We start from the raw sequence: 12,841 nt of genomic DNA, 5'->3' as shown, positions 1-12,841 counted from the left end.
CTTTCTTTTCGCTACTCCTTTCAGTTTTTTGATTCAGAAATTTCTTGATTTCCTTTGTTTCAACTCAAGCCTGTTTTGGCCTCAAATTAAAAAAATATTGTGCTCTTTAAGGCCATCTACCATTGATTAGAAAGCTTTCTTGGAAAATGTTATTTTGCCATATAAAACACAGCGTCATCGGATAACAATAATTATGTAACATGGTCATTGGCTAAGTATTTTCCTTTTTACTTGTGACACAACACCTTTCATCTAGTGAGGAGAATCTTGTAAATTGCTTGATAAAGAAGAAGATTATTAAGAGTGAATGAGGAGCTATCAATAGTTTGTGTTGGATAATTATACAAAAAAAAAGCGCTGCATCTGAAACTGGAAATGTGACTGATTAGGTTGATGGAGTATCTATAGATCTGAGGCAATGTTCCAGATCTGGCGATGTATTGATTTTTGCTCAAAACCATTATTTTGCATGTACCTGTAGGTGTAGCCACTGCTACAATCCTTTGATTTAGTTGGGTCATCACCTAATCACCTCCTTTGCATCTGATGTTATATGAAGTGCAAATTTACAGTTTAAAGAAAGGCAGGGGGCACTGCTTTACTTTGTTCCACCTATTGCATTTCTGTTTTTCCTGAGTTGCTTGGATATAAAGTACTGATTATTGTTGCCTATTATTGCCTTCAGTGTTTCCTCTATGAAACTGTGAGAACCAATTAGATACATCCATGTCTGAGTTCTACAAGTCTTCCCCTACATGTTTCTTAGTGTCTTAGTGATATAGTGTAAACTTGCTGTTGATCGATAACATCAGTATTGTAACTCATGAAGGTTTTGGTTTACAAAGTATTGCAAAAAGCTTTAGCCTGATAAAAGCACTCCAGAAAGTAATTGCACTTTACTTGGATGAACAAAGGTTCCCATGTTCTACCACATGAACATTGAGTAAGTTGTAAGAATTGACCTCTTAACTACAGCAGGTGAAAGGCTGCAAATTCCTGACAATTAGCTTAACATAACTGACTTGTGAATCTGTATAATACCTATTTCTACTGAACTGACACTAGTTTCTTGGTCCAGTAAGGCATCAGGGGCTAAAAGTGCAATTGAGGCGTTCTTGTCTTCCAGGTATGCCAAATTAGTTTATGTATAGTAAAATATTCATTTCTGATAATGAATCTAAGTTCTACATGTTTAAACTTACTCTAATTGTAGGATTGATTGTATGTCCATTCTTTCTTTTATGTTGTCATCTATTTTTCATTTTTGGTACACTCACTATTAGTAGTCACTTATCAATTGATGCTAATCTATGCCAACACTGAGTATGTGTAAAGCAAAACAACTTGAATCGATAGTCACATAAGCTTTCAATGGATTGATCACTGTATTGTGGTAAGCATACCAGACCTTGCTATTGCCCCACGTGCCTGTGCCTGTTCTTTTGCTTGTGATGAGGTTCCAAAACACAAGGGATTATGATGGAGTATGATTAATAAAGGGGATAATGTAATACCCCGTATTTTTATGTATTTTATAAATTATTAAATTATTTATTATGTATATTTTGGGTCAAATAATTTTAATTATTGGATATAAATAAAACAAGTTTTAACTTTTGGATCATTAAATATTCTATCCGAATGTAACCCATCTTTATAATAAACTCAATCATCCTATTTTTCTATTTGGGCCAACTATTTTATTATTCAAGTCAATAATCTTTATAAAGCCCAAACCTATCCTAATCTACTCTACACTGTAAATACTCCATTTATCCCCAAAATTTGTCACACAAAAGTCAAAGAGGTAAATTTATCTCTTTTCTCTATTCTTTTTCCTTTCTTTTGTTTCTTTCCTCCTTTCTTTTCTTTGGATTCACGTAGGAACTAGGTTGCACAAGAACGGGTACTGACACGGATACGGGAATCTATCTCAAAATAAAGGACACGGGTACGGGATGTTAAAATTCATATAATATAGTTTTTTTAAAAAACTTGACCATATATTTGTCATTCCGTTCTCTCATTAGATCATATTGTATCATATTAACAATGAGCTATATATGAAGGCACCCATATTATTTAACAATTACCTTATTTATTACTTAACTTAAATTTTCTTATTAAAAGAAAGTTAAACAGTTCATATCATAATAGAATACGATCCGAGACGTATCGTCGTGTGTCCCACGAGTGTTGGTGTCTGACACAGTGTCCGACACGGACACGGCAGTTAGATGAAGTGTCCATGTATCCTAGTGTAGGAGTACTACTCCTTTCTTTTCTTTTTTTCTTTTCCCCCTTATTCCTCCTTTCCTCCTTCGTGAGATGAATGTACGTGGGTTTCCATGGATTTCCGCCACGTCATCACGCATCCCCAACTATCAAACTCCGGCGCCCCACCTTCCGGATCGCACCCGTCGGACCACCACCATCCGTGGCCAGCCATGCTTCCCACAAGGCTTTGCTTTATCTCTCTCCTCTTTACTCTATTGTTTATCTAAATTTACATATATTAGTCAATATTTATTTTAATTATCCTAAAGTATGAGTAAGCAAGTTTATATTAATGTTCTATGGTTGAAAGTTATTAATTTCAGATTTATTAGTTTGGTTTACTTTCAGATTTTAACAAATTGTAAGTTAAGGATATAATTTTATAAAAGACATGATTGTTAGGGTTCTTGTATAAATTGATTTGAGGCTTTTGTATATCTAGTGATTCTATGGATTTATCAAGCGTAAAAGTTTATTTTCAATGATGTTTTAAGGGTTTTTAATAAAGTAATATTCCTGGAATTTTATTTAAAGTAGTGGTATTGTGATTTTTATAAAAGGGTTCGACTACCCATAAAAAGAGGGATCAATTAAGGATTTTAAAATAAATTTCAGATTATTTTAAGTAGTCTAAAGTGAGTTTAAGTTGCTGGAAATTGTGTACACAAGGGTAATTTATATAGTGTTATTGTCCCTTTATGTAGGATACTTGGTTCGGGAAGTGTTTTAGTATATACGGCTACTTTAAGAGCTTATTAGAGTAGGGGCATTTAAAGAGAAGCTTTTGCAGCATATTCATGTTGGGGGTTTGAGCGAAGAGTGGATCCTACTCTAGTTTTATCTTGAATATGGGTTTACTATTGATTTTTGGTTTATTATTGTTGTTTAATGAGACTAACACATTACCTTTAAATATTCGTTTGGTTTTGAAACTTATTTATAACTGTGTTGGTTTTTCTGCTGCTAAGTTCTAAATTAGCCTTAACGTTTGAACACGTGGCGGTAACACGTCAGTAATTCTTTTGGATTTTATTAAAGGTATTTACAGGTTTAAAGAAAGAATTATTGGGGTGTTACCGATAAGGTCTTATTACAATATATTTATTTTTATTATGTTTAATAAGTTTTGGGTTTTTAGTAGGTATTTAGGTATTGTTGAAAAAGCCTCTAATGCATGAGCTTGAAAATTTAAGCTGCTTAGTGTGTGAGGTTTCTGGAATCAGCCATCAGTGGAAATGGTTGGTTTAGATGAGTTCTATCTCAATATTTCTCAGGAAACCTAAGATAATCGGTGTACATAAATGTGCATGGGAATCTTTTTATTTCAAATTTGTTCCATGACTGATATCAAGTGATTGCATTAAAACCTGGTTTCGGAGAAGAAAAATAAGCTTTACTATCTTATGTATTTTCGGAATATATGTTTTGTTCAATTGTTTTCCCATTAATGCACTATTTCCAGAAAATGCAGCGAGTACTGCTACATGTAGAGAACAAACTAACTCAAGAGCATAACAATTCACTAGAATGTGGCTTTTCTCATCACACTGTGGCAAGTGCTTTAAATGCCTGCATTGTGTTTAAAATACTCAGAACACTGAAATCTGTGTAATTTATTTTGTGCCGAAAAATAAAATCATATTGAGTTTTGTTGGTACATTATCCCATATATTTCTGTATTTCAAAATATTGTTGTAGACGATAACTTGGGATGATATGGTACAAGTAGATTTATCTACTAATTCAATCTGGCTGGCTCTTTTATGCACTTTTCCAGAACATGCTGGGATGCTGAAACTTTTCTTGGATGGCTTTTTATAAGCAGTGGCTGATTTGCCATTCAACCTCAACGTTTTAGCCATACACTAAGCATCCTTGGATCTCTGAGACAATAATTAATGGCACCTACAGCAGTTCATATGCCAACTCCTGTTGTCGGTAGGATGCATTTTCTCTCTCTTGATGATTTTTTGAAATAGTTTTCTTAATCATGTAGAGTGATTAATACTTTAATAGATTCTTATGGCTCATCCTGTATCACATTTGCATATACATTGCCAATAAAATAGCATCTCACTCCCTTCATAAAATTTGATGCCCCTCTTGATTTGTTTTCCCTACGTTTTTTTATATGCTTATTTTCATAAACAGAACTATTTTGTTAAGATTGACAAGTATTGACTGTAATAAATAGACGATAATTAAGTGTAACCCTTTTTGTCAATAAAAGTTGAACTAGAAAATTGGGAATTGACATCAATTTCCATGAAGCAGGTTGTTAACTGTTGGAACTGGATCCAGATGCAGTTTTTGGGAAAAGTTGTACTACATTATTTGCACAATCATTGCTGTTATAGTTGTCCAACTGTCTGGGAAAGCTGAAAGTTGTTGATCAGGGTTGTGCATGTTTGAGTGAATATCACTGTCTTCTTTGCTTCCTATTGAAGTCTGCATAATGCATCTTAAATTGTTTCCATTCTCTCTGGTTTTGTTGTCGTCGTTTCACTTGTTGCTACCTTGTCATTGAAGTAGTGGCCTGTATGGCAGTAAGGCTATTAGATGTCAAAAACTAACTGACCCAAGAGCCTGACTTGAACTAGATCAAGAAGGATCTGGTTGAAGTCGAGAAAATGGTGACCTTAACCTGGCCCAACTTAAAATCATCCCAACTCCCGAGTGACTTGAGAATTTGAGACCCAAACCTAAACTTAACCTAACCTGAATACAACCCACATTTGACTCTAAATTGCCCCAAAGCCAAATTAAACCCGACCCGTTACTCGTAGGACCCAAATTTTATCCAACTTGAATTAAACCCAATCCGTTACTCCTAGGACCCAATTCAATTCATGAACTATACCTTGTAATATGCTAAGGATGTTAAAGTTGGCATCACGTCCTAATAATTAATGATTTCCTTTAATGCGTCCTAACAATGAATGATTTTTTTCCAAGGGGAGGAGAACAAATTTAAACGTGTGCTACCATTGACCTATGAGGCTATGAAGCATTAGTACTTCACTTGATAGTCTCATAGACATACTCATGTCGGGTTTGATTATGACACGTACTTTATGATTACCGGGTTCTTTATGTAATAGGATCTACACCTCTAATTAAATTCACTGGATAAGACCTTAACCTTAGATCTACCTCTACGATGTAAGGTTAGTGTCGTACCAAGTGAGCCAATCATTTTTCATGACTTGAGAGCTCTCAAGTAGGTAAATCTATTTTTATAGGATTGAAAATTATTAAATATTAGTAAAAGTTTAAAAAAAAATTCATGGTTAACTCGAGCTCGAGTTGATTGGGATAAACTAGGCTGAGCTACACTTGAATCGAGTTGATCTTGGCTTGTTATCACTTATCACTTATCACCCTCACACTTGACTACTTGAGTACATGTATTGTCGTTCTTCCTCGGCTAATTTCAACTTTTCTCTCTATTTAGTGGGAGTTTATATGTTTTTCGTTCAAATTTCCTTTTTGATTCAATTAGGAAAGGTTATTTCTTAAGAAGTACCTCATTTTGTTGATAGAACAATTTAGTTTCGCATCCCAACGTTAAAATATAACCATTAATATATTTAATTATGTACTAAGTACTAGTTAAAATTATAAAAATTAATATTATGAAAATATACGTCTTAAGGACTAATAAAATCCTCATATGAGTTGTAACTATATGAATCTCTCTACTGTATTTGTTTATACTATAAGTTAAAAATATACTCCTTTGTCGAAATATAGACTATGTGAAGAGTCAAGTAAATTTTAATTCATGATAGTAGTGGTTATTTGGGGTAACATGATTGAATTCATTTTTACCTTTGTATTAATTTGGTATAACCCAAATCTATTGTTTTAGGTGTAGGGAGAGAGCCACAAATGTCAAAGATATAAATAAAATATGACCAGAGATAAAGGTACTACTTCTTTAGACTTCAATGGACTAAAATTTATTTATTTATAATAAATTATATTTGTAGTTTTTTTAATAACTTTGCATCAAACTATGATTATGTTGTGCCAAGTTAGGGTCTGTTTTGCTCACCTTAATTTCACTTATTTCATGTTTAATAAGTTCAAATAAAAGTTCTGAATAGGGTTATCCAAGTTCAAATTACAACTAAAACAAATTTAAATAAGTTCAGATAAGTTCAATTAAGTAAAAATAAGTTCAGTTAAGTTCAAATAAGTGAAAATCAGGTGAATAGAGATTGCCAACTTTGTCATTGTACGTTCTTACTCCATCAAATTAAATCATATCTTAATAATTGGATATTTTTTAATTGATGATGGTCTTTGAAACCTATGCAAAAGTTTAGAAAACATTATGCGTGCATTAGTATAATGAATAACACATACTTAGTATTAAATTAATGGGTTTTGTTATGCGTTTTAATTTTGATAATCATGTTTAAGTTATCAACTTATCATGGCAAAGTTTTTGTTTTTGAGGAGAATAACACAAAATAAAGTTTATTAATACCATGAATATAATGAATAGTGCATAAAATTATATTCCCTCTGTGTTTAAATAAATGAAACATTTTTCTTATTCGGCCATATTTAAATAAATGAAACGATATTTTTTTTTTAAGTAACTTATTTTTATTTTTTAATAATATTCTACTAACTAATGGTCCTCGCAAAACTCCTTAATCTCTTATCTCTCCTCAATATATACCCCACTACCTATTATTCTTAATAAATTCAAATAACCTTTCTAAACTCTGTAAAAGTCAAAACATTTTATTTATTTAAACACGAAGGGAGTAATAATGAGTGGGGATTATCTTTTAAGCATATGATTATCAATATAGAACAGTCCAATTTACGTATCCGACATGAAGGTGCATTGTTGCCTTTACGCTTAGGTGAAATACAATGACACCTTTTTCGGTTCTAATTGTTTATCATTGCTCGTAAAAAAGTACACTTTTTCTTGTTCCTTTATTATTAAGTTTGTTGTTGTAAATAACAACCATTTATCAAAAACAACTAAAACCCTTCACATGTATATAAATAATATTCATCGTGATACATTACCCCATTGAATTTATAGGTAATTTAATTAGGAGAATTAGTGGTAAAGATTTAAAATTAACCTTATAGATTATCGTCGTATTATTTCAACCCCTTCAATATTCTAAAATACTCTAGAAGTCATTTATAATAGTTGTGTTTTCTTTATCCTAAAACTCAATGCTTTATATTATGTAGTGCATGTTAGAACGTTTAGAGGTTGAAAGAGTAATTAGAGGTATCAAAAACTGACTCGATCTACTTGATTTAAAATTGACTTAAATACAATTCAGTTAGATTTCGACTAATATGAACACAATAATTTAGTATGACTCAAATTTGAAATAGATCCGACCCGATTTTACCGAAAAGATTATTACATACCGAAATAGTCTAGATTATTACCTATATAATTAAGGAAATTATAAAAGGAAGGTGAAGCAACAGAAACAGAGGAGAGATTTCCAAGTGGGGACTTGTTAAGGATTTGGTTAGCAGATAACAGCGACCCTGCTCAATAAGAAGGTGACCTTGCAACTATATTGGTTGTTGAAACCTCTCCTAACGCCAAGCCACGCATTTCTTAGCTTATTATCATTATGTTTTTGTTACCATTTTACCCTTCTCCTTCTTCCTTAATCACTTGATTGCCACTCAAGAGTCTAGAGCTAGCTAGAGGAATACATATCTAGGCAAAATGACTATAATGTAAGGCACAAATAACCATCACAATTTCAAGTTGGATCCTTAATTACTTCATAATCAGTAGGGTGATTCTTATATGCACCCGTAAATGTGCAAAATCACGTCAATATGTCATTGGGTGCATCTAACTCTAGGTGCACTTGGGTGCATATAAGAATGTTCATAATTAACGAGAAATCATAATACTACCTCGTTTCATAATGTTCATGTTTGTCAACTCGCATGTATCTATGCACTTTTCTATGTTTATTTTTCCTTATGATTTGTTATTTGTTTACCTCCTTCCCCTATACAAAGGATCAATCCGCTTTTAACATGTTCCCTTTTGCCCACATGTGCACCCTATTTTAAATTTTTAACACTCTTCTTTCTTAATTTATGAGCAAAAAATTACTACAAAGAAAATGGCAGTACTATAGATGTATTAAACATGATCTTCTCTTTTTCTATTTATCTGAAATTCTATACAAACAAGATTGCAACATGGCAATTTGTAAATCACTACATATAAAAGGGCAAATTAGACATTTCTTAAGTACTCCAGAATCTTGATACCAACTACATGAATAACGCACATTTACATTTTATATTTTAAATTAAATTTAGCACCAACTGCATGAAAAATAAGCATCAATATATCTTCAAAGGAATGCAAGGTAAATTAACCACAAAAGAAGAGGCCAGCATTAGACACATGGAAATTTGTCAATGGTCCAACCATCCTTAGCTTATTCTCTATAGTAATCCTTACTCTAAATACACTTACTATTTCCTCTAACCACTACAAATATCCCTCCTAATTATGATTTAAACCTTAGTTTAAGAGCAATTATTATTGTAAAAACTATAGGAAGTAGTTTGCAATATACTTAACCTATTAAGATTCCCTTTTTATATTGTGGTTTGTACACTATGAAAAATTCCTACAATTTGTTGGAAAAGCTTGGGTTATACAAGATGTTCTTGAAGGCAACACCATCCAAAGCTTTAGTGATTAGAATCAATGTTATCATCTTTGCTTTCTTTCTTGTTGCATATTGCACTCTTCTTCTCCGGCCATCTTCCCCATCGGCATATCAAGATAAAGTCGCGTCGTCATCCCTTGTAAGGTGCTCCTTACGAGAATGTCATCACAAGGTAAGGTGAGCTTACCCTATATATGAACCAAATGATAAAGTTTTATGAATCAAATCTTGTCTACACTACGATTTGTTGTGACTCACTTTGATTAAACCTTGATAAAATTAATAGGCAGCTGAAAGTGACGTAAAAATGAAAGCAGTCTTAGAAGAGCAAGGAGGAAATCAAATGATAAGCCCTAAGAAGACTATAGCAAGAAGAGAAAAACCAAAGTTCTTACAAGAAATGGGAATAAGAGGAATGAAAATCGGCGCAATAAACATGGAGGATGAAGATCTTAGTGAATGGGAAGTACATGGAGATACAATAGTTAAAGTCCCATTTGAGAAGGTCTCTGATCTTTTTGAGTGGAAGCACCTCTTCCCTGAGTGGATCGACGAGGAAGAAGAGAATGAAGGCTTTCTATGTCCTGAAATCCCGATGCCTACATTCGAGGAGTATGGAAATCTAGACATGTTGGTGGCTAACTTGCCTTGTAACTTCCCAGAGAAAGGGTGGGCAAGGGACATGTTTAGGCTACAAGTTCATTTGATAGTTGCTAACATGGCGGCGAAGAAGGGGAGGAGGGATTGGTATGGGAGGACAAAGGTGGTGTTGTTGAGTAAATGTAGGCCAATGTTGGATTTGTTTAGGTGTGATGATTTGGTAAGAAGAGAAGGAGATTGGTGGTACTATGAGCCAGAAATGGTGAAGCTTGAGGAAAGAGTTTCTTTGCCTATGGGTTCATGTAATTTGGCTTTGCCTTTGTGGGGACAAGGTATGCTTAATTCTTACTCTATAGGCATGCTTAATTACTTGGTAATCTCACTTAGTTGGCCATTTATATACTTCGTATAGCTCAACACAATCATTACTTTAGGACTTCTTAACCTTGTAGGAAATTGTTTTGGTTCTTGCTTGACTTGTGTTGATGATATACTATTATCAACTAGTCCACCATACGATGAGAATGAAATCGATATTTGTATGACATGTTTGCATCGAGCCATCAACTAAACTACTAAAAGCTAAGCGTGTTATTTTTAAATCATAAGATATCCTTTGTTTTTTTTTTTTATTTTTTTTTTATGATATTGCTGATGTGGTGTTACCATAATATATAGGCGTTAGGTGTTTCTATTATATTGTTACATAATTTGCATTGTTTAAGTGTATCATTTCATGTTAATAGTATTTTTAAAATGAAGCTACAATTAGAAAAATGTTAGATATATTCAATTATGCATCATACAAAGCAGCAAAATCTTTGTTCACATAAAAAGGTAAAACTACCAATAAACCGCGTCAGGTAGGGGTCGAACCTACGACCTTCTGCTTAGGAAACAGACGCTCTATCCACTGAGCTACAGACGCTTCTGATATTCATAGAAAATATTATATTTAATTGTATTATAATGTGCCATATAAATTTCCTGTTTCTTGTCACTTACTTAAAGTAACAAAGTTAGTAATTATACTAATTTGCTAAATAAAATAATTTTTTTCCAACAGTATCAATTTTTTTATTTTTTTATTTTGTGACAAGTGATTTTTAATTTATGAAATAATTAAATGTTAATAATTGTATTTTTTAATTGATGATAGGGGTAAATGAGGTATATGATGCATCAAACATAGAACAAAGCACAAGAAAACCAACCAAACGAGAAGCCTATGTCACGGTACTACACTCATCTGAAAGCTATGTATGTGGTGCAATCACCTTAGCACAAAGCCTCCTTCAAACCGGCACGAAACGAGATCTAGTTATACTTATAGACAAAGCCATCTCCCTCCCTAAACGAGAGGCTCTTGTTGCGGCTGGTTGGAAGATTCGACTCATAAAAAGAATTCGAAACCCTAGAGCCGAGAAGGGCACCTACAATGAGTACAACTACTCCAAGTTTAGGCTTTGGCAACTCACGGACTATGACAAGTTAGTCTTTATCGACTCAGACATAGTTGTGCTACGTAACTTAGACCTTTTATTCCATTTTCCACAAATAACCGCGACAGGCAATGATGGCTCAATATTCAATTCAGGGATCATGGTACTCGAACCCTCAAATTGTACATTCCGTACCCTTATGGGCCTACGTAAGGAGATCACTTCGTACAATGGAGGTGACCAAGGGTTCTTAAACGAAGTCTTCGTGTGGTGGCACCGCCTTCCTAGGCGTGTTAACTTCTTAAAGAATTTTTGGTCTAACTCTTCACTAGAAGCAAGTGTAAAGAACCACTTGTTCGAGGCCGATCCTCCTAAGCTATACTCCATACATTACTTAGGCTTGAAGCCATGGTTATGTTATAGAGATTACGATTGTAATTGGGACGTGGCTGATCAACATATATACGCGAGTGATGTTGCACATAAGAGATGGTGGAAGTTGCATGATTCCATGGATGTTAAGTTACAAAAATTTTGTGCACTTTCTAAGTTAAGAAAGAGGGATTTGGAATGGGATAGGAATAAAGCCAACAAGCTAAAAATTAATGGGGATCATTGGAAAATCAATATTACTGATGATAGAAGGTTTGTTAAGCAAGATTTATTGTAAGTAAATGTTTTTGTTTTTGTAGAAAAATGATATTTTTGTATGGTTTTGGCTTCATTTATATAATTCATTTCATACTTTTGTAATTTATCTTTGTGTAGAGGTATGGATTATCTGAGTATATATGAGTTGTACATTATACATTCCACTCTCAAACAAGTTTTCGCATCCCCTTAAAAAGACCATAATACCGTTCATGATCCAATTTATTACAATAAGATTTATTCAAGGAGAAATTTATAAAAATATTAATTTCTTGAACGATAGACATAATTAAGGGACAACAATCATGATTATAACTTTGATATGCAAGCACATAAATAGCACTTTAAATTTTTACATTAATTCTTCATTAAAAAAAATAAATAAATAAACTTCAAAATATGAATCAAAATAAAAAAAATAAAAAATAAAATACATATTAGAAAAGAATGAAATGTAACCAATAATTAGAAAGGCAATGTTAATGCTTGCACATATGAGAGAGCATCGGGTAGGGTCAGAATGTCAATTTAAGCAAGACCAAGGTTTTCTTCAGCAAAAAGGTATGTACGAATCGAAGGCAGAAAATTATTGATATCTTGAGGGTCTGAGAGGTAGAAAGACATGAGAAGTACCTTGGTTTGCCGACTATTATTGGGAGATCGAAAAAAGCAATATCTGCAGGGTGGAAGGAAAGACTATGGAAAAAATTGTAGGGATGGAAAGAAAAACTCTTATCAACTTCGGGCAAGGAAGTTCTCATTAAAGCTATGGCCCAAGCTATTCTGACGTATATGATGAGCATTTTTAAGCTTCCTAATGGCCTAATTGATGAGATTCACTCAAGGCTTGCACGGTTTTGGTGGGGTCTATAGAATTCGGAAGTAAGATGCATTGGCAATGATGGGAGCTTCTATATGCTGGCCTAAAGCTCAAGGTGGTATGGGGTTCCGGGATCTGAAAATATTCAATCAAGCCCTCCTTGCTAAGCAACTATGGTTGTTGCATCATCATTCGGGTACGTTTATCAACTCAGTTTTAAAGGCAAAATATTTCAAAAATTGTGATGTTCTTGCGGTAAGTAGGGGTTATGACCCGAGCTATGCTTGGAGGAGCATGTGGGGTGCTAGAGAATTGCTTATCAAGGGTCTCAAATGGAGAGTGGGGAATGG

General features: G+C 33.5%; 1 protein-coding gene and 1 non-coding gene across 3 annotated transcripts; one reads left to right on the top strand and one right to left on the bottom strand.

Moving 5' to 3' along the window:
- The first annotated feature begins 8,667 nt into the window (after window positions 1–8,667).
- On the top strand, window positions 8,668–11,773 carry LOC110696553 (UDP-glucuronate:xylan alpha-glucuronosyltransferase 2-like). Of its 2 annotated transcripts, none has more exons than XM_021873879.1 (3): window positions 8,668–9,150; window positions 9,265–9,910; window positions 10,738–11,773. In XM_021873879.1, the coding sequence occupies exons 1-3, from the start codon at window positions 8,926–8,928 to the stop codon at window positions 11,688–11,690; spliced, it is 1,824 nt and encodes a 607-aa protein (XP_021729571.1). In that variant the 5' UTR covers window positions 8,668–8,925; the 3' UTR covers window positions 11,691–11,773. The 2 variants fall into 2 exon arrangements, with proteins under 2 accessions (XP_021729571.1, XP_021729572.1); XM_021873880.1 differs by having other exon boundaries at window positions 9,012–9,155.
- Window positions 10,434–10,506, bottom strand: TRNAR-CCU. The gene has a single exon. It is a non-coding gene; the product is annotated as a tRNA-Arg (tRNA).
- Window positions 11,774–12,841: the final 1,068 nt, after the last annotated feature.

The sequence above is a fragment of the Chenopodium quinoa genome, unplaced genomic scaffold (genome assembly GCF_001683475.1).
Source record: "Chenopodium quinoa cultivar QQ74 unplaced genomic scaffold, ASM168347v1, whole genome shotgun sequence".
Classification (NCBI taxonomy): Eukaryota; Viridiplantae; Streptophyta; class Magnoliopsida; order Caryophyllales; family Amaranthaceae; genus Chenopodium; species Chenopodium quinoa.
This window is presented reverse-complemented; position numbering and strand designations above follow the sequence as displayed.

Excerpts from the sequence above, each read along its gene's own strand:
- LOC110696553 (XM_021873879.1), top strand. The coding sequence starts at position 8,926 with ATGAAAAATTCCTACAATTTGTTGGAAAAGCTTGGGTTATACAAGATG. Across the intron at positions 9,151-9,264 it reads TACGAGAATGTCATCACAAG|GCAGCTGAAAGTGACGTAAA; the intron begins GTAAGGTGAGCT and ends TAAAATTAATAG. Across the intron at positions 9,911-10,737 it reads TTTGCCTTTGTGGGGACAAG|GGGTAAATGAGGTATATGAT; the intron begins GTATGCTTAATT and ends AATTGATGATAG.